Source organism: Phoenix dactylifera, unplaced genomic scaffold, assembly GCF_009389715.1.
Source record: "Phoenix dactylifera cultivar Barhee BC4 unplaced genomic scaffold, palm_55x_up_171113_PBpolish2nd_filt_p 000162F, whole genome shotgun sequence".
NCBI classification, from domain to species: Eukaryota; Viridiplantae; Streptophyta; class Magnoliopsida; order Arecales; family Arecaceae; genus Phoenix; species Phoenix dactylifera.
Window position 1 is genome coordinate 860,774 of NW_024067705.1, and position 12,537 is coordinate 873,310.

General features: G+C 41.9%; 1 protein-coding gene across 1 annotated transcript; it reads left to right on the forward strand.

The window, feature by feature from the left end:
- The first annotated feature begins 1,291 nt into the window (after window positions 1–1,291).
- LOC103698384 (probable lysophospholipase BODYGUARD 3) lies at window positions 1,292–6,600 on the forward strand. The gene is made up of 4 exons (XM_008780382.4): window positions 1,292–2,260; window positions 2,356–2,690; window positions 2,792–2,991; window positions 6,003–6,600. Exons 1-4 carry the CDS (start codon window positions 1,681–1,683, stop codon window positions 6,325–6,327), a joined length of 1,440 nt encoding a protein of 479 aa, XP_008778604.1. The 5' UTR covers window positions 1,292–1,680; the 3' UTR covers window positions 6,328–6,600.
- The last annotated feature ends 5,937 nt before the right edge of the window (window positions 6,601–12,537 follow it).

The window sequence follows — 12,537 nt, forward strand, 5'->3', positions numbered from 1 at the left end:
ATCAATAATGACCAAACACCTCAGGTAGGGAGAGACTCTGTCTCTCTATTTTTTTTCTTCATTTCCACCTAAAATTCTCCCACCGAAGACAAATCTGGCAAGCTCTCTGACTCCTTGTCCATTGTCTAGCAGGTGCATGGAGGCGGTCCGCATCAGCATCCTTAGATTGGTAGCAATAGAACTTATTAACAATATTTATAATTACAAATAATATATTTCATACGAATTAATTATCGAGGATTTGTGATATAGAGTAAAAATAAATAATTATATAATTATATAAGTTAAAATATTTATATTAGAAAATAGTGAAAATAAAATGTAGCATACAATGTAATATCATATCAACATTATTTAAAGGTTTACTATGTATCATATAATATCAAACGTGCATTGTGCAATGCCTATTCAAAAATAGTAAAATTAAAAATGTAAATTATTAAATATTATGGAATAGAAAGATCAAAGTATATGGTAATATAAAAATAATTAAAAAACAAATAATATAAAATAATAAAATTAAAATATTAAATAAAATAGATAAAACATAAAAAAATAGTATGAAAAATCAAAAAATATAATTAATATTAAGATAAAAAAGAATGTAATTTATGATATTAAAATATACAACTCATTAATTTAAATATTTGAATTCAAGTGCTATATATCCCTATTCCTTGCATTCCTTCATTTCATTAGGTGATGAGGCTCCAACGCGGGAATGAGCTTTTCCCAGCCATGGGAATTAGCGATGTTACTACTTAATTAGAAGCTGGTGAATTGAACCATAATTGTTAATAGCCGATGTCCTATGGCCATGGCAAAGGAACTTGATTACATGCATTGCTTACTAAAAGGAGCTTAATTTTTAATTTACTCATTTCAGCCACTAATATGGCATCATTTCATAGTTGACATTCTAAGGTCTCATAGCCATCAGCAAGCCAGAGGTCCTTGAGTTCAAAATTTCATCATCAAATTCTAGTGTTGAGGATTCTACGTCAATATCTTTTCTCATAATGCACTAGGTTAATTAATTAAATCTGGGTGCTGTTGAACTTTTCAGTAATATGACTTTTGTCAATGTAGTTTCTGTTTTGGTGTACGCGTGATTCTTGAGCAGACTGCCTCAAACATTACATGACGCAGTATGTCTCAGCCAGGAAGGCCTTAGCCCAAAATTTTGTTCATTAGACACGGAGTTCAACCACCACCCACCTCTTTACCTAGTCCAACAGACGTTTTAAATGAAATAATTAATTCTTCTCTCCCTCCATACCTCCCCTTTCCCTTTCTTGCTGTTTTTTTTTGGTGCGGTCTTTCTTGCTGTTTTTTTTTGGTACACCCTTTCTTGCCGTTAGCCGATGAATCAAAACCCCACGCACTCACAAACCTCCACCTGCAACCTCCTTGTTTTAATCCTCCTTTTCTTAATTCCCCATCAGAATGCATGTTGTCCAATCTTTAAAACCTTCTTTAGCGGCGAGATTAAGCAACTTAGTTGTCATCTCATCCTCCGCCCACCTTCCTTCTCCTGGCCTCTGGTGGTGGTGGCGGTGGTTGTGAGCCTCCACCCAACAAGCCAAACAAGGCTAACAAGGCACCCAACCAACAAACCCACGCCTAGGCTCTTCCATTTGGGGAGGAGAGGAGGAAATTAAGGGCGAAAGCAGTGAAGAAATGGGCGGTGAGGTGACCATGCCCCTGTCCCTGCTGAAGCTGGCCTGTAGAGTGCTGAATTATGCTGTAAGCTTCGTCGTCTTCTCCCTCCTCGACCTGCTCGACATCGTCCTGTGCTTCGTCTACAAGATCGTCGACTACTTTGTGGAGGCCGAGTGGAAGCCATGCTACTGCTCCTCCGCCAAGGACATGATCACCAGCAACGGCAATATCCTCGTGTCGGAGAACGGCGGCCCCAAGGTGGTGCGCCTCTGCAACACCAGGCTCCAATTGGAGGACATCTCCGACACGCTCTACTACCGCCCATCACGGGTGGCGGAAGCCTCTCGGAAGGCCGCCCTGGCCACCATTGCGCCCACGACCAGCACTTCACTGAGAGCACCGGCCAACGGCACCACCACCACCACCACCACCACCACCTTCACCATAAATTCCACCATCGTCGAGGTGCTCAGAGACAAGATGAGCCGGCGGCAACCACAGCTGGTCCCGCGCTGGTCCGACTGTGACTGCAAGACCTGCAATGGCTGGAGCTCTTCCCCGAGTTCCAACCTCTTCGTCCACGCTGAGGGACCGAGAGGTAAGAGTTAGCAAATCCATCCCAGATCTCAAAACTCTTTATCCAAGGTTCTGTTCAAATCGTTTACAATAATAAGTAGGGACTGAATTGGCCAGATGGAGTGTCGGCCAAGGAGGATGTGCTGTTTATCCATGGGTTCATATCCTCGTCGACGTTCTGGACGGAGACCGTCTTCCCTGAGTTCACCGAGGACACTAAACTGAGCCACCGGCTGTTCGCCGTCGACCTGCTGGGGTTCGGGCGGAGCCCGAAGCCGGCAGAGTCTCTCTATACATTGCGAGAGCACGTCGACATGATCGAGCGATCTGTGCTGGACAAGCATAACGTCAAGTCGTTCCACATTGTAGCGCATTCGTTGGGGTCCATCATAGCTCTCGCGCTCGCCGTCAAGCACCCGGAGGCCGTCAAGTCCCTGACATTGCTGGCGCCGGTGAGTATCCATTTCTTTAAGATCTTTTTAGAGTCCATATACAGTCGTTGCCGTTGTTGGTATTTCGTGGAGAGTTGTTAAGGAGGAGGGAGTCGTGGCAGCCATATTTTGCAGTGCCGAAGGGGGAGGACGGGGCGCAGTACATAATGCGGACGGTGGCGCCGAGGCGGGTGTGGCCACCCATCGCGTTCGGGGCGTCGATGGCATGCTGGTATGAGCACGTGAGCAGGACCATCTGCCTGCTGATCTGCAAGAACCACCGGGTGTGGGATTTCCTCTTCAAGCTCATCACGAGAAACAGGTATAACGCTATGGTTTATGGCAGTTATTTCGACCTTCCCGTATTACCTACCTTCCCACTCCTATATTCGTAAGCCATACTGTTCCAGTAAATGCACGGGGAAGCTTCAAAGGGACCACGCAATACTGCCTTGGCGACTAGCTAGCTGTTTAATTATCTGGCTGGAGAATTATCTCTCTTCGAGTGCACTAAATAGATGTCCCCTAGCCAGCGTAGCTTCTTTTTTTTTTTTACTTTTAATATATATTTTTTTTAAAAAAAGGGCTGCATAATTCTCCTCATAGCCATTCGCTAATTAGTGGCAGACAACTTGTTGGTGTGAAGCCTGGATTCACCCAATATCACCCCTAGCCGCACCACTCCACCTCGAGGATAAATAGAGTGGGGTATTGCACTGCATGGCATTAATGACTCAATAATTTATCGTTTTTATCCACCATTGTTACCTCTCCAATAATGGACGTACTACAGTTATCTCCCTGTCTGTAGTAATTACATAGAATTGACATCCAATGTAGTCTTGATCAGCTTGGACTCTAGGACAGTGTTGGCGAGGACAGAGGAGGCTTACTGTTCGAATGTGGAAGGGTCCTTGTTTCCCAGCTTACAGAAACAACGTGACATAGACCCATGCAAGAACGGATAAAAGAAATGGATCTAGACCCATACAAGACGGGCTCTTACACCAGGACTTCAATACTGTACTCTCTTCCTTTCTTTCTTTTTTTCTCCTTCAATAGAAAGAAGGGGCTACTCCCCACCCTCTATCCTATATCCTTTCACCAAGATGAGAGACTAGCTCCCGGTTAGATGGAAACCGTTCGTGGGACCGAGACATGGTATAATTAGGAGGTAAAAGGAGGACCGACAATCTGCAGAATCTTTATTCCATGGTAAAGAATACATTTTTTTAGGAAAAAAGAGGCAAAGGTCATAACCTCCCAACTAAAGTTCTGTGGTCCATCAAATAAAATTACAGTGCCACCTCTAAGTATTTCCTCAGAAAATTTACTGATACCATAGCACAAGTTGATAAGGTGAAGGGAGAGTAAGAACCGGCTATCAGTGTTTTTTTCCCACCACTGCCGCACAACTTTGCAGTACAAATGGAAATATGGCATTTATATGAGAACCATAATATTAGATACTATCCGTTAGTCCTCGGATTTCCACCATGAAGTGCACCTATAGGTCCATAGAATAAATATGACTTCCACCTACCACAGTGTGGACCTGCATGTGCTCTGCAAGGTGATGAAACTAATGAACTTAGCTCTTGAGGGTAAAACGAATTTAGCTGACAAGCATTGCTGCACACGCTCCACCGTGTATCCCAAACCAGCACCAGACATTTTGGATGACACATGGAACAGAAGGTTTCCTTGAGACTTTAGTATTGCCAAGAAAATTGAATAAGATGACAGCCCAAAGTTGTGCTCATCTCCCATCAAAAATATGCTTCATACTATCAAGCTCTACAAACTATACTTGCAGCCAATGGCTGTGGACATTGTGGTCTCATCATATATATATATATACCACAATGTGAAATCTAGGTAGGAGAAGTGCAGCACATGCTTCAATTCATGGCTTCAAGGTCTAGCTCAGCTTTTATGGGTTAAAGGGAGATAAAATAATTTTCTAGAAAATACCTATTTATCATTCCATTTGGTCATAAACACAAACACATATCTTGCACTTACAAGTATCACTTTACCTCAGGCACCACCCCAAATAGATAAGATATCATCATAAGGCAGATGGTAGATGTAGCGCATTCATGCAGAAAGTTTAGGAACAGCTACCTTTTCTTTCTTCCCTTTGATAGAGGCCTAGTTCTTTTTATTTAATTGCCATTTTGTGATTGCTTGTTATATTGTCATTTTATGTTTAATCCCCAACACATAGTTATATTTCTTTTACACATAGATCAGAGTGTTAACGTATAATAGCCATCAACAAAGGCTGAAAATAAATTTTCTAGTTAACAAGGTTAAACATAAATGGTAGCCGATTCAATAAGTGGCTCGAATTTTTGAATTTTTAATACATGCATTAAAGAGGGTGACATAAATGTAAGTCGCATCAGCGGAAGCCCAACTATCTAATCCAAGTCATCACCTAACTTTTCATGCTGGTATGTCAATGACATCGGAACATGAAATATAAGGTCCTTTTCTCATTAACGACTATTTATATGGTGTAATTTCTTAATATTAATGATGAGACCTTATTTTTTTCCTTAAGTAAAAAAACGTTTGTAATGCAATGTGAATTGTTTCGGTGCTAGCCCAATATGGACAAAAATTTCATTCATGAAAAAGGAGATTGGTCAAAATTTTGGCCAAAGCTTTTAGGAAATCTGGTGCTTTGATAGTACCATTCCGTACCTCCTTCATGGTAATCATGTGTCAATATCAAGTTTGAAACAAGTATATTTCCTTCTTAAATTTTTGGATAGGGGGTGTGTCTATCCTGCGAAAAAATCACCTTGCTTTGCATAAATCTACTATCGGACCGCACAATTGCCGCTTCGAGATCTATACAGGCAGATAAATATAAAAGTTCGAAGTGCTTTGAGATCTGTGTATGGTGTGATCCAACGATCAGCATCGCGAAAGAAGATCAATCATTCTTTCATATGAAAGATACGATCCAACCCCTTAATTCTTTCCCTCCTTTCTACCATAAAATTCAGGGTGGCTTCACCTCCCTTTCTTTTGGGGAAAAAAAGAAAAGAAAAATTGAATCCCCTGGAAGGCCATGCTCCTAAAAGAGGACTGCCAACCAACTGTGCTAGCACTTTTTTGTAGCAAATTATTTATATAATCTTGGTAATCAAGAGTTAATGAGGAGTGGAGTGCAGACCATCTACAACACTGGTCTCAAATCCTCTCAATTGCATTTTTCTTAGGAATAATGTGCTTCCTTAAACATTCCTAATTCCACGTACTACTTCTAAACAACAAAATAAAATCACTTTTCTAATGCATATTTTTAACATGAAATAGGATGAGGACATTCTTGATTGAGGGCTTCATGTGCCACACTCACAATGCAGCATGGCACACCTTGCACAACATCATTTGTGGGAGCTCAAGGAAGATGGACAGCTACCTTGATGCAGTAAGGGAGAATCTAAGCTGTGATGTCACAATTTTCCATGGCAGGAAAGATGAGCTCCTCCCTGCAGAATGTAGCTATGCTGTTGGATCCAAGATCCCTCGGGCTCGTGTTAAGGTCTTCGAGAACAAGGACCATATCACACTTGTTGTGGGGCAGGAAAAGGCTTTCGCTAGAGAGCTTGAAGAGATTTGGAGGAAAGCAAGTAAATAAGTAACTAAGGGAGAGAAAAAATGAGAAAAAAATTGAAAAACCCCTTAACTTTTCCCGTTTATGGCGAGAACAACTGTAATGGGAGATTGGGGGTTTTTCTGTCTCTATCTTCATCTTCCTCCTTTTCTTTCTCTCTCGCTTAAATTCTTACTTCTAAGTGTTATATTTCTCTTGGGTCATGTATTTTATTTGCTGCCCATTACGAAAGTGTGAAATATCTAATGATAAGTATGTTATCTAAATTAATTTATGCTAAGTGATATTACTTACTTTATGCATTTTTTTTTCATGTTACAATTGCACTTTAAAAGCTAAGGTGAAATAAATTTTGAGTTGGGTCATCTCCAAATGGAAGGCATGCGACCTCAAACCTTGCAGAATTTGAAGAGTGTGTCAATGTTCTTCCTGAGCTGGTGACCCCTGGCTTCCTGATGCATGCTAATCTCAACACAACTAGATATTATTCCACTACTTTCCCTCTCACTATTTTATTCCTTGAGCAATTTCCAGCAGGAGTGTAAATGGGTTAGTGATTTGCTTGATCCACATCAACGAATTTGGGACCAACTTTTATTTTAAATCCAACCCAATTCACTAATAATTTTGGTCAGGTTCGGTTGGATTGAAACAAGTGTGATGAGAAGTTTGGTTTGGGTTGGTCTAGGTAGAAATCCTATCACATGTAGTGTTGGACCAGGATTTAGTTCCGGGTTGAGTGAATTTCAAGTTAAAGAAACATCTACATATCCTCAACCATTACTTATAACTTTCTATCATAATTGTGTACATACAAAGACCGACAAAAAAAAAAAAAAAACCATGCAATACAACTAGTTTTTAGAAAAATATTTCATAGCATCTCATATTCCAGTAGGATCCGGTGCTCTAATGTTGGTTTAATCGCACCCCTCTAACATTTTATATAAAGCTATGTTAACTATGCATGTACTGCTGTCGTCAACAACCCATGCTTAAGCGACCAATATTTGTAGTGCCTATAAGTCTGTTATTTCAGTGATTTTGTTGAGCATGTCTACTTGTCAACTGGTTTATAAATAATAGTGTAACAATCTAGCACCTCATCTACTTTTTTTTCTTTCTTTTTTTTTTCTTTTTTTTTAATTTCTTTAGTTCTGCGTAGATAAAGTGCATAGCTATAATGTAGGATTACACACACTCGTACACACAGAAGGAGACTGGGATTGGGTTGGGGCTTGAGCCAGCGTGGCCTTTTCTTTGACTTTTAAATTCTTAAAATCCCATTCTCTCGTTTGGAGCAAAGGCCTGACGGGCCTGGGCTGAAGATGCTAATGGGTATAGTTGCTATCAAATTACCCAACATCATCAAATAGGAAGATTTCTTTGGTATACTCCTACTGCTACGAGGATTGGCACCTCCATTTTGAAAATGCTTTCTGGAAGAATTCCTACTAACTACTGGGACTGGCTTGAAGCCCAAAAGGTTTTCACCAGGCTGGCTTTTATTTTCTGAGATTAGGAAAGGCTTATCCTAACCTTCGCTACCTGTATGTACCACCCCCGCCACCTATACACACCTCATCTCTTCGTAACTTACCGTAAGAATCAATGAGCCAACTTCTGTTTGAGCGTCACCTCCAGAGAAGATTGGAAACAAGGAGACTAGATGCAAGTTACAGAATAAATAGTGTCCTTTTGCTTTATTTTCTTGAAACCATGACAAATATGGAACCAATGTAACTATTGTGTTTTTTTTTTTTTGGTACAACTGCTACTTACCCTACTCCATTATCGGCTACTTACCCTACTCCATTATAGGAGCAGCCAGCAGAATCAAGGCTACAATCTGGCACAAATGCGGATGCGCACGTGTGCGCCGGGAGGGGGGGGTTGCAGCATACCTCTCTGGAGTTCTACGCAGCATAGGAAGCGACCTAGTCTGCATCTCTGTTCGTCTTCCGATACACGTGCACTGCTTGAAAGGTGCTACAGTCTCTCAGCATCAGATGGATGTCGCAAAGTAAAAGACTTCCATCCCCCCTCCATCCCTCCTCCTATATCCAGTCAATCACTGTGGCCGAGTCTTCCTGAAAGACGATGCGCTCAGTTTCCAACCTCCGTCTCACGTAGAAGATGCCCTCCCAGGTTGCACTGGGCTCCACCGCTATAGCTGAAAGCCCATCGGCACTCCGCCCGCCCGCAACAATCATTTGTGAATCGTGACCTTTAATCATAAAACCCACACCGGCCTTACCACTGACTCTAGAACCACTACCATCAAAGTTTACCTTTAGATAGCCGAGGGGTGGAGACTCCAAAGAGATAAGGAGGAACCTGGGCCCTAAAGCAGCAGCACAGGGGTCCCAAATGTCCCTGGCCATCCGAGATAAACTCGCCGTAGTAGACCTAATGATCTCGGTCGCCTAAATACGGGCTCTCTCCACGATACTCCACAGAGACTCCTGCCTGTTGTCGAAAATCCGGGTGTTCCTATCCAACCATATGTGGTACGCCATATAGGCTAATTGGATTCCCCATGCCACCGTCCTCAGGCTCCGCACAATCTCCCTCAGCTGGTGTAGGAGGTCATCTGCAGATCAAATAGCCTGGCACTGGAGAAGGCCCGCGCAGCTCTAAAACTGTGTTGCCACTCGCATCCAAGCACCACATGGCTGATGGATTCCTTCGCATTCAAGCACCAAGCACAATTCGGAGTGATCCGAATATCCCTCCCCGCCAGCACTCTCCTCGTAGGTAGGCAACCCCAAGCCACTTTCCATAGAAATAGGGCCACACGAGGGTGGACCCACAACCTCCAAATCCACCTACCATCTATCTGCCTAACAACCTCCCCTCCCATCGCCCCCCAGATATTCATGGTGCGTACCCTGGATCTGCCTATAGCCGCCCAAACCAACCTGTCTATCACCTTCACAACGGGTAGCGAAATAGCCAGGATCATCTCAACCAGCTGCACCCCAAAGACCTCTCGAACCAGTGGCTCGTCCCACCTGCTCCGGCCCAAAACAATCAAGTCGCTAACTCAACGGCCTTTTAGCCTCGATGGATTGAAAAAGGTCAGTATACGACAAAGTGCCTGCTCAAATACCCAATTATCCTCTAGGGCATCTATAAAGCGCCCATCGCCCACCGCCCACCGGACTGCAACCTGCACCATCTGTGCATAGGAGCAAATCTCCCTCCATATAAAGGAGCATCGCCAACCAGCTTGGAACTCCCTCGTTGCCATGTAAACTCCATACTTGGCCCTTAGTAGAACACTCCATAAACAATCGGGCTCCAGTATAAAGCTGGCTGCATGTCACGCTACGAGAACCTCCCGCCTCACACCAAGGACTGGATCCCCAGATCACCCTGATGTATCGGCTAACAGGCTACCTCTCATCCCAGCGGGTGTATACCCCTTCGCCCTCCCTGGCTACCCTAAATGAAATTTCTAAACAACTACTCCAACTACCTCAGAAGGGATACCGACACTATGGCGTTCGATAGCAGATAGATCGGTATGGAGCTGAGAACCGATCGCACCAAGGTAACCCTTCCCATCGTCGACAATGCACCAGTCTACGCCTGATACTGAGCTCCACATCTGTACAATCCCCCCTCCGAAGCTGACGACCCATGATAGAAATCCCCAATTACCTCATGGTACCCTTCTGCTCCCCCACTCCCAGTATCTCCTTGGTAGATTGAGAATGATAGTGTTATTTTGATGATTAACAAGCATTTAACAAGAGTATGTTATAAGTTAAATCGATACTTCATTTATAAGTTCATTACTCTCAGTATATTTGTATAAATTGATATAGATACATTTCATTGTTTATATGAATGAATCTAACCTTGAGATGCAGCAAAGTGTGGATTGAGTCGACCCAAAGGATGATTAGGTCGACCCCGGCACATCAAGAAATCATTTGGCACACTTCTGCAAAAATGGCACAGATGAACAGTGAGTTGGGTCGACCCAAGGAAAGCATGAGTCGACCCAAACATCAAGATCCTCAAACAACTCAGAAAATGGTTCTCTGGATTTACTGAGAGGGTCGACCCAAGAAGAAGTTGAGTCGACCCAAGTAAACCTTGAGTTGACCCAAAGAAAGGTTGAGTCGACCCAAGTGAAGAAAGGCTGAAATTCAGGATTCTGAATTTTCTGAAAGTTGGGTCGACCGAAGAAAAATTTGAGCTGACCCAAGGTTTGAGTCGACCCAAGAAAAGTTTGAGCTGACCTAAGGGAAGGAAGGCTGAATTTCAAGTTTCTGTGTTTTCTGAGAGGGTCGACCCAAGGAATGTTTGAGTCGACCCAAGTGAAAGTTGGGTCGACCCAAGGACAGGTTGAGCCGACCCAAACACGGGCAGAAGCATAATGGCTAGTTGTGCAGAAATGCTTTTTGGACCCCCAACGGCTATAAACGGCTAGTTTCTTCAATCCAACGGTCAGGAAGGACTATTTGGAGGTTGGAGAAGTATTTAAGAGGGAGTATTCATTAGAGGAAGCAAACTTTGGAAAATACATCAAGTGCATTCAAGAGAGAACCCTAGCAAGGCAAGCTTCATCCAAGTGCTTCATTCAAGAATCAAAAGAAAGTGGTTGAGCAGATTTAAAGAGTCATCAAGAGCTCCATCCACCCTTGAAGAGTGAAGCATCCTTGACAAAGAAGAGAGAAGTCACATCAAGCGATAAATATTCTCTAAACTCTTCTTTGTAGATTATATTGTTATATTTGCTCATCTAGGAGTTTAAATCTTCTTCCTTTGTTTATTAAACTACTTGTAAAGGTTGGTTGGTTAGCCCGCAAAACCAACGGAATAGGTTGATTGGTGAACCCGAAAAACCAATTGTAAAGGTTCGTTGGTGAGCCCGTAAAACCAACAAAGGTTCGTTGGTGAGCCCGTAAAACCAACAAAGGTTTTTGGTGAACCCGGAAAACCAAAGTGTAAAGGTTCGTTGGTGAGCCCATAAAACCAACAAAGGTTTTTGGATTGTGAGCCCGGAAAATAATCCAACTGTAATCCGCGGGATTATAGTGAATTCCCAAGGGGTCGCTTGGGGAGTGGACGTAGGTGCTAAGAAGAGCACCGAACCACTATACTTCTTGTTGTTTGTATTGTGATTTGTTTAAGTTCACTAACTCATCATTTAACACAAGTAAGATAGTTAAAATTAAAAGAAACCAATTCACCCCCCCCCCTCTTGGCTTGTCGCCTTGGGCAACAAGTGGTATCAGAGCAAGGTGCTCTAATAGTACTCATTGATCTCACAATCAAGAGTTAAAGATCATGACAACCCAAGTGGGATGTTCTATGAGTGAGGGACAATTAATTGATAGACCTCCACTATTTGATGGTATAAACTACACATATTGGAAAGCACGCATGCGCATTTTCATTCAAGCACATGACTATGATTTATGGAGTATCATAGTCAATGGGCTACATACAAATGCTAATCATGATAAGAAAATGGCTCAGCAAAATGCAAAAGCCATGAATATTCTATATTATGCATTGGATGATAGTGAACTTAATAGCATATCTTTTTGCATAACTGCTAAGGAAATATGGAATATGCTTGAAGTTAAAAATGAATGCACTAACGTTTCTAGTGAATTTGAAACTAGTTCCGAAGAAGAAGAGCATCAAACTGAAACTGAAAATCTATGCTTTGTAGCACATGAAGATGAGGTATGTACTCGAACACAAAGTGATTTCTCATTCAAAAATCAAGTACATACTGAAGCTCAATCTGATTTTACATTTGATGAACTTCATGATGCTTTTTCTGATTTATACTTAGAATATAAGAAGCTTAGTTTAAAGAATAAAAAGCTAAATCAGAAAAATCTATCTCTTGCTGAAAGCTATGATATAACTCAGAAAAATAATAAATTACTTTCAGAAGACAATGAAAGGCTAACTAAAGAAGTTAACAAATTTAAGCCTATAGTTGAAAAATTTACTATCAGCTCTGAAAAACTGAACTTGATGATAAATAATCAAAGAGCTGAATTTGAAAAGGCTGGATTAGGATATCAATCTTGGTACACACAAAAATTCCTTAATGATATATGTGTTAAATCCTCCACTATCTATCCTAAAACGGATTCTAATTTATCTGATGAACCTAATGAACAAAAACAGAAAATTAAAAATCCATCATCTACTTATATTAAATCGATGTTTGTTAAATTTAATAAGAGTATGCAGAAA

Excerpts from the sequence above, each read along its gene's own strand:
- LOC103698384 (XM_008780382.4), top strand. The coding sequence starts at position 1,681 with ATGGGCGGTGAGGTGACCATGCCCCTGTCCCTGCTGAAGCTGGCCTGT. Across the intron at positions 2,261-2,355 it reads CCACGCTGAGGGACCGAGAG|ATGGAGTGTCGGCCAAGGAG; the intron begins GTAAGAGTTAGC and ends TGAATTGGCCAG. Across the intron at positions 2,691-2,791 it reads CCCTGACATTGCTGGCGCCG|CCATATTTTGCAGTGCCGAA; the intron begins GTGAGTATCCAT and ends GAGTCGTGGCAG.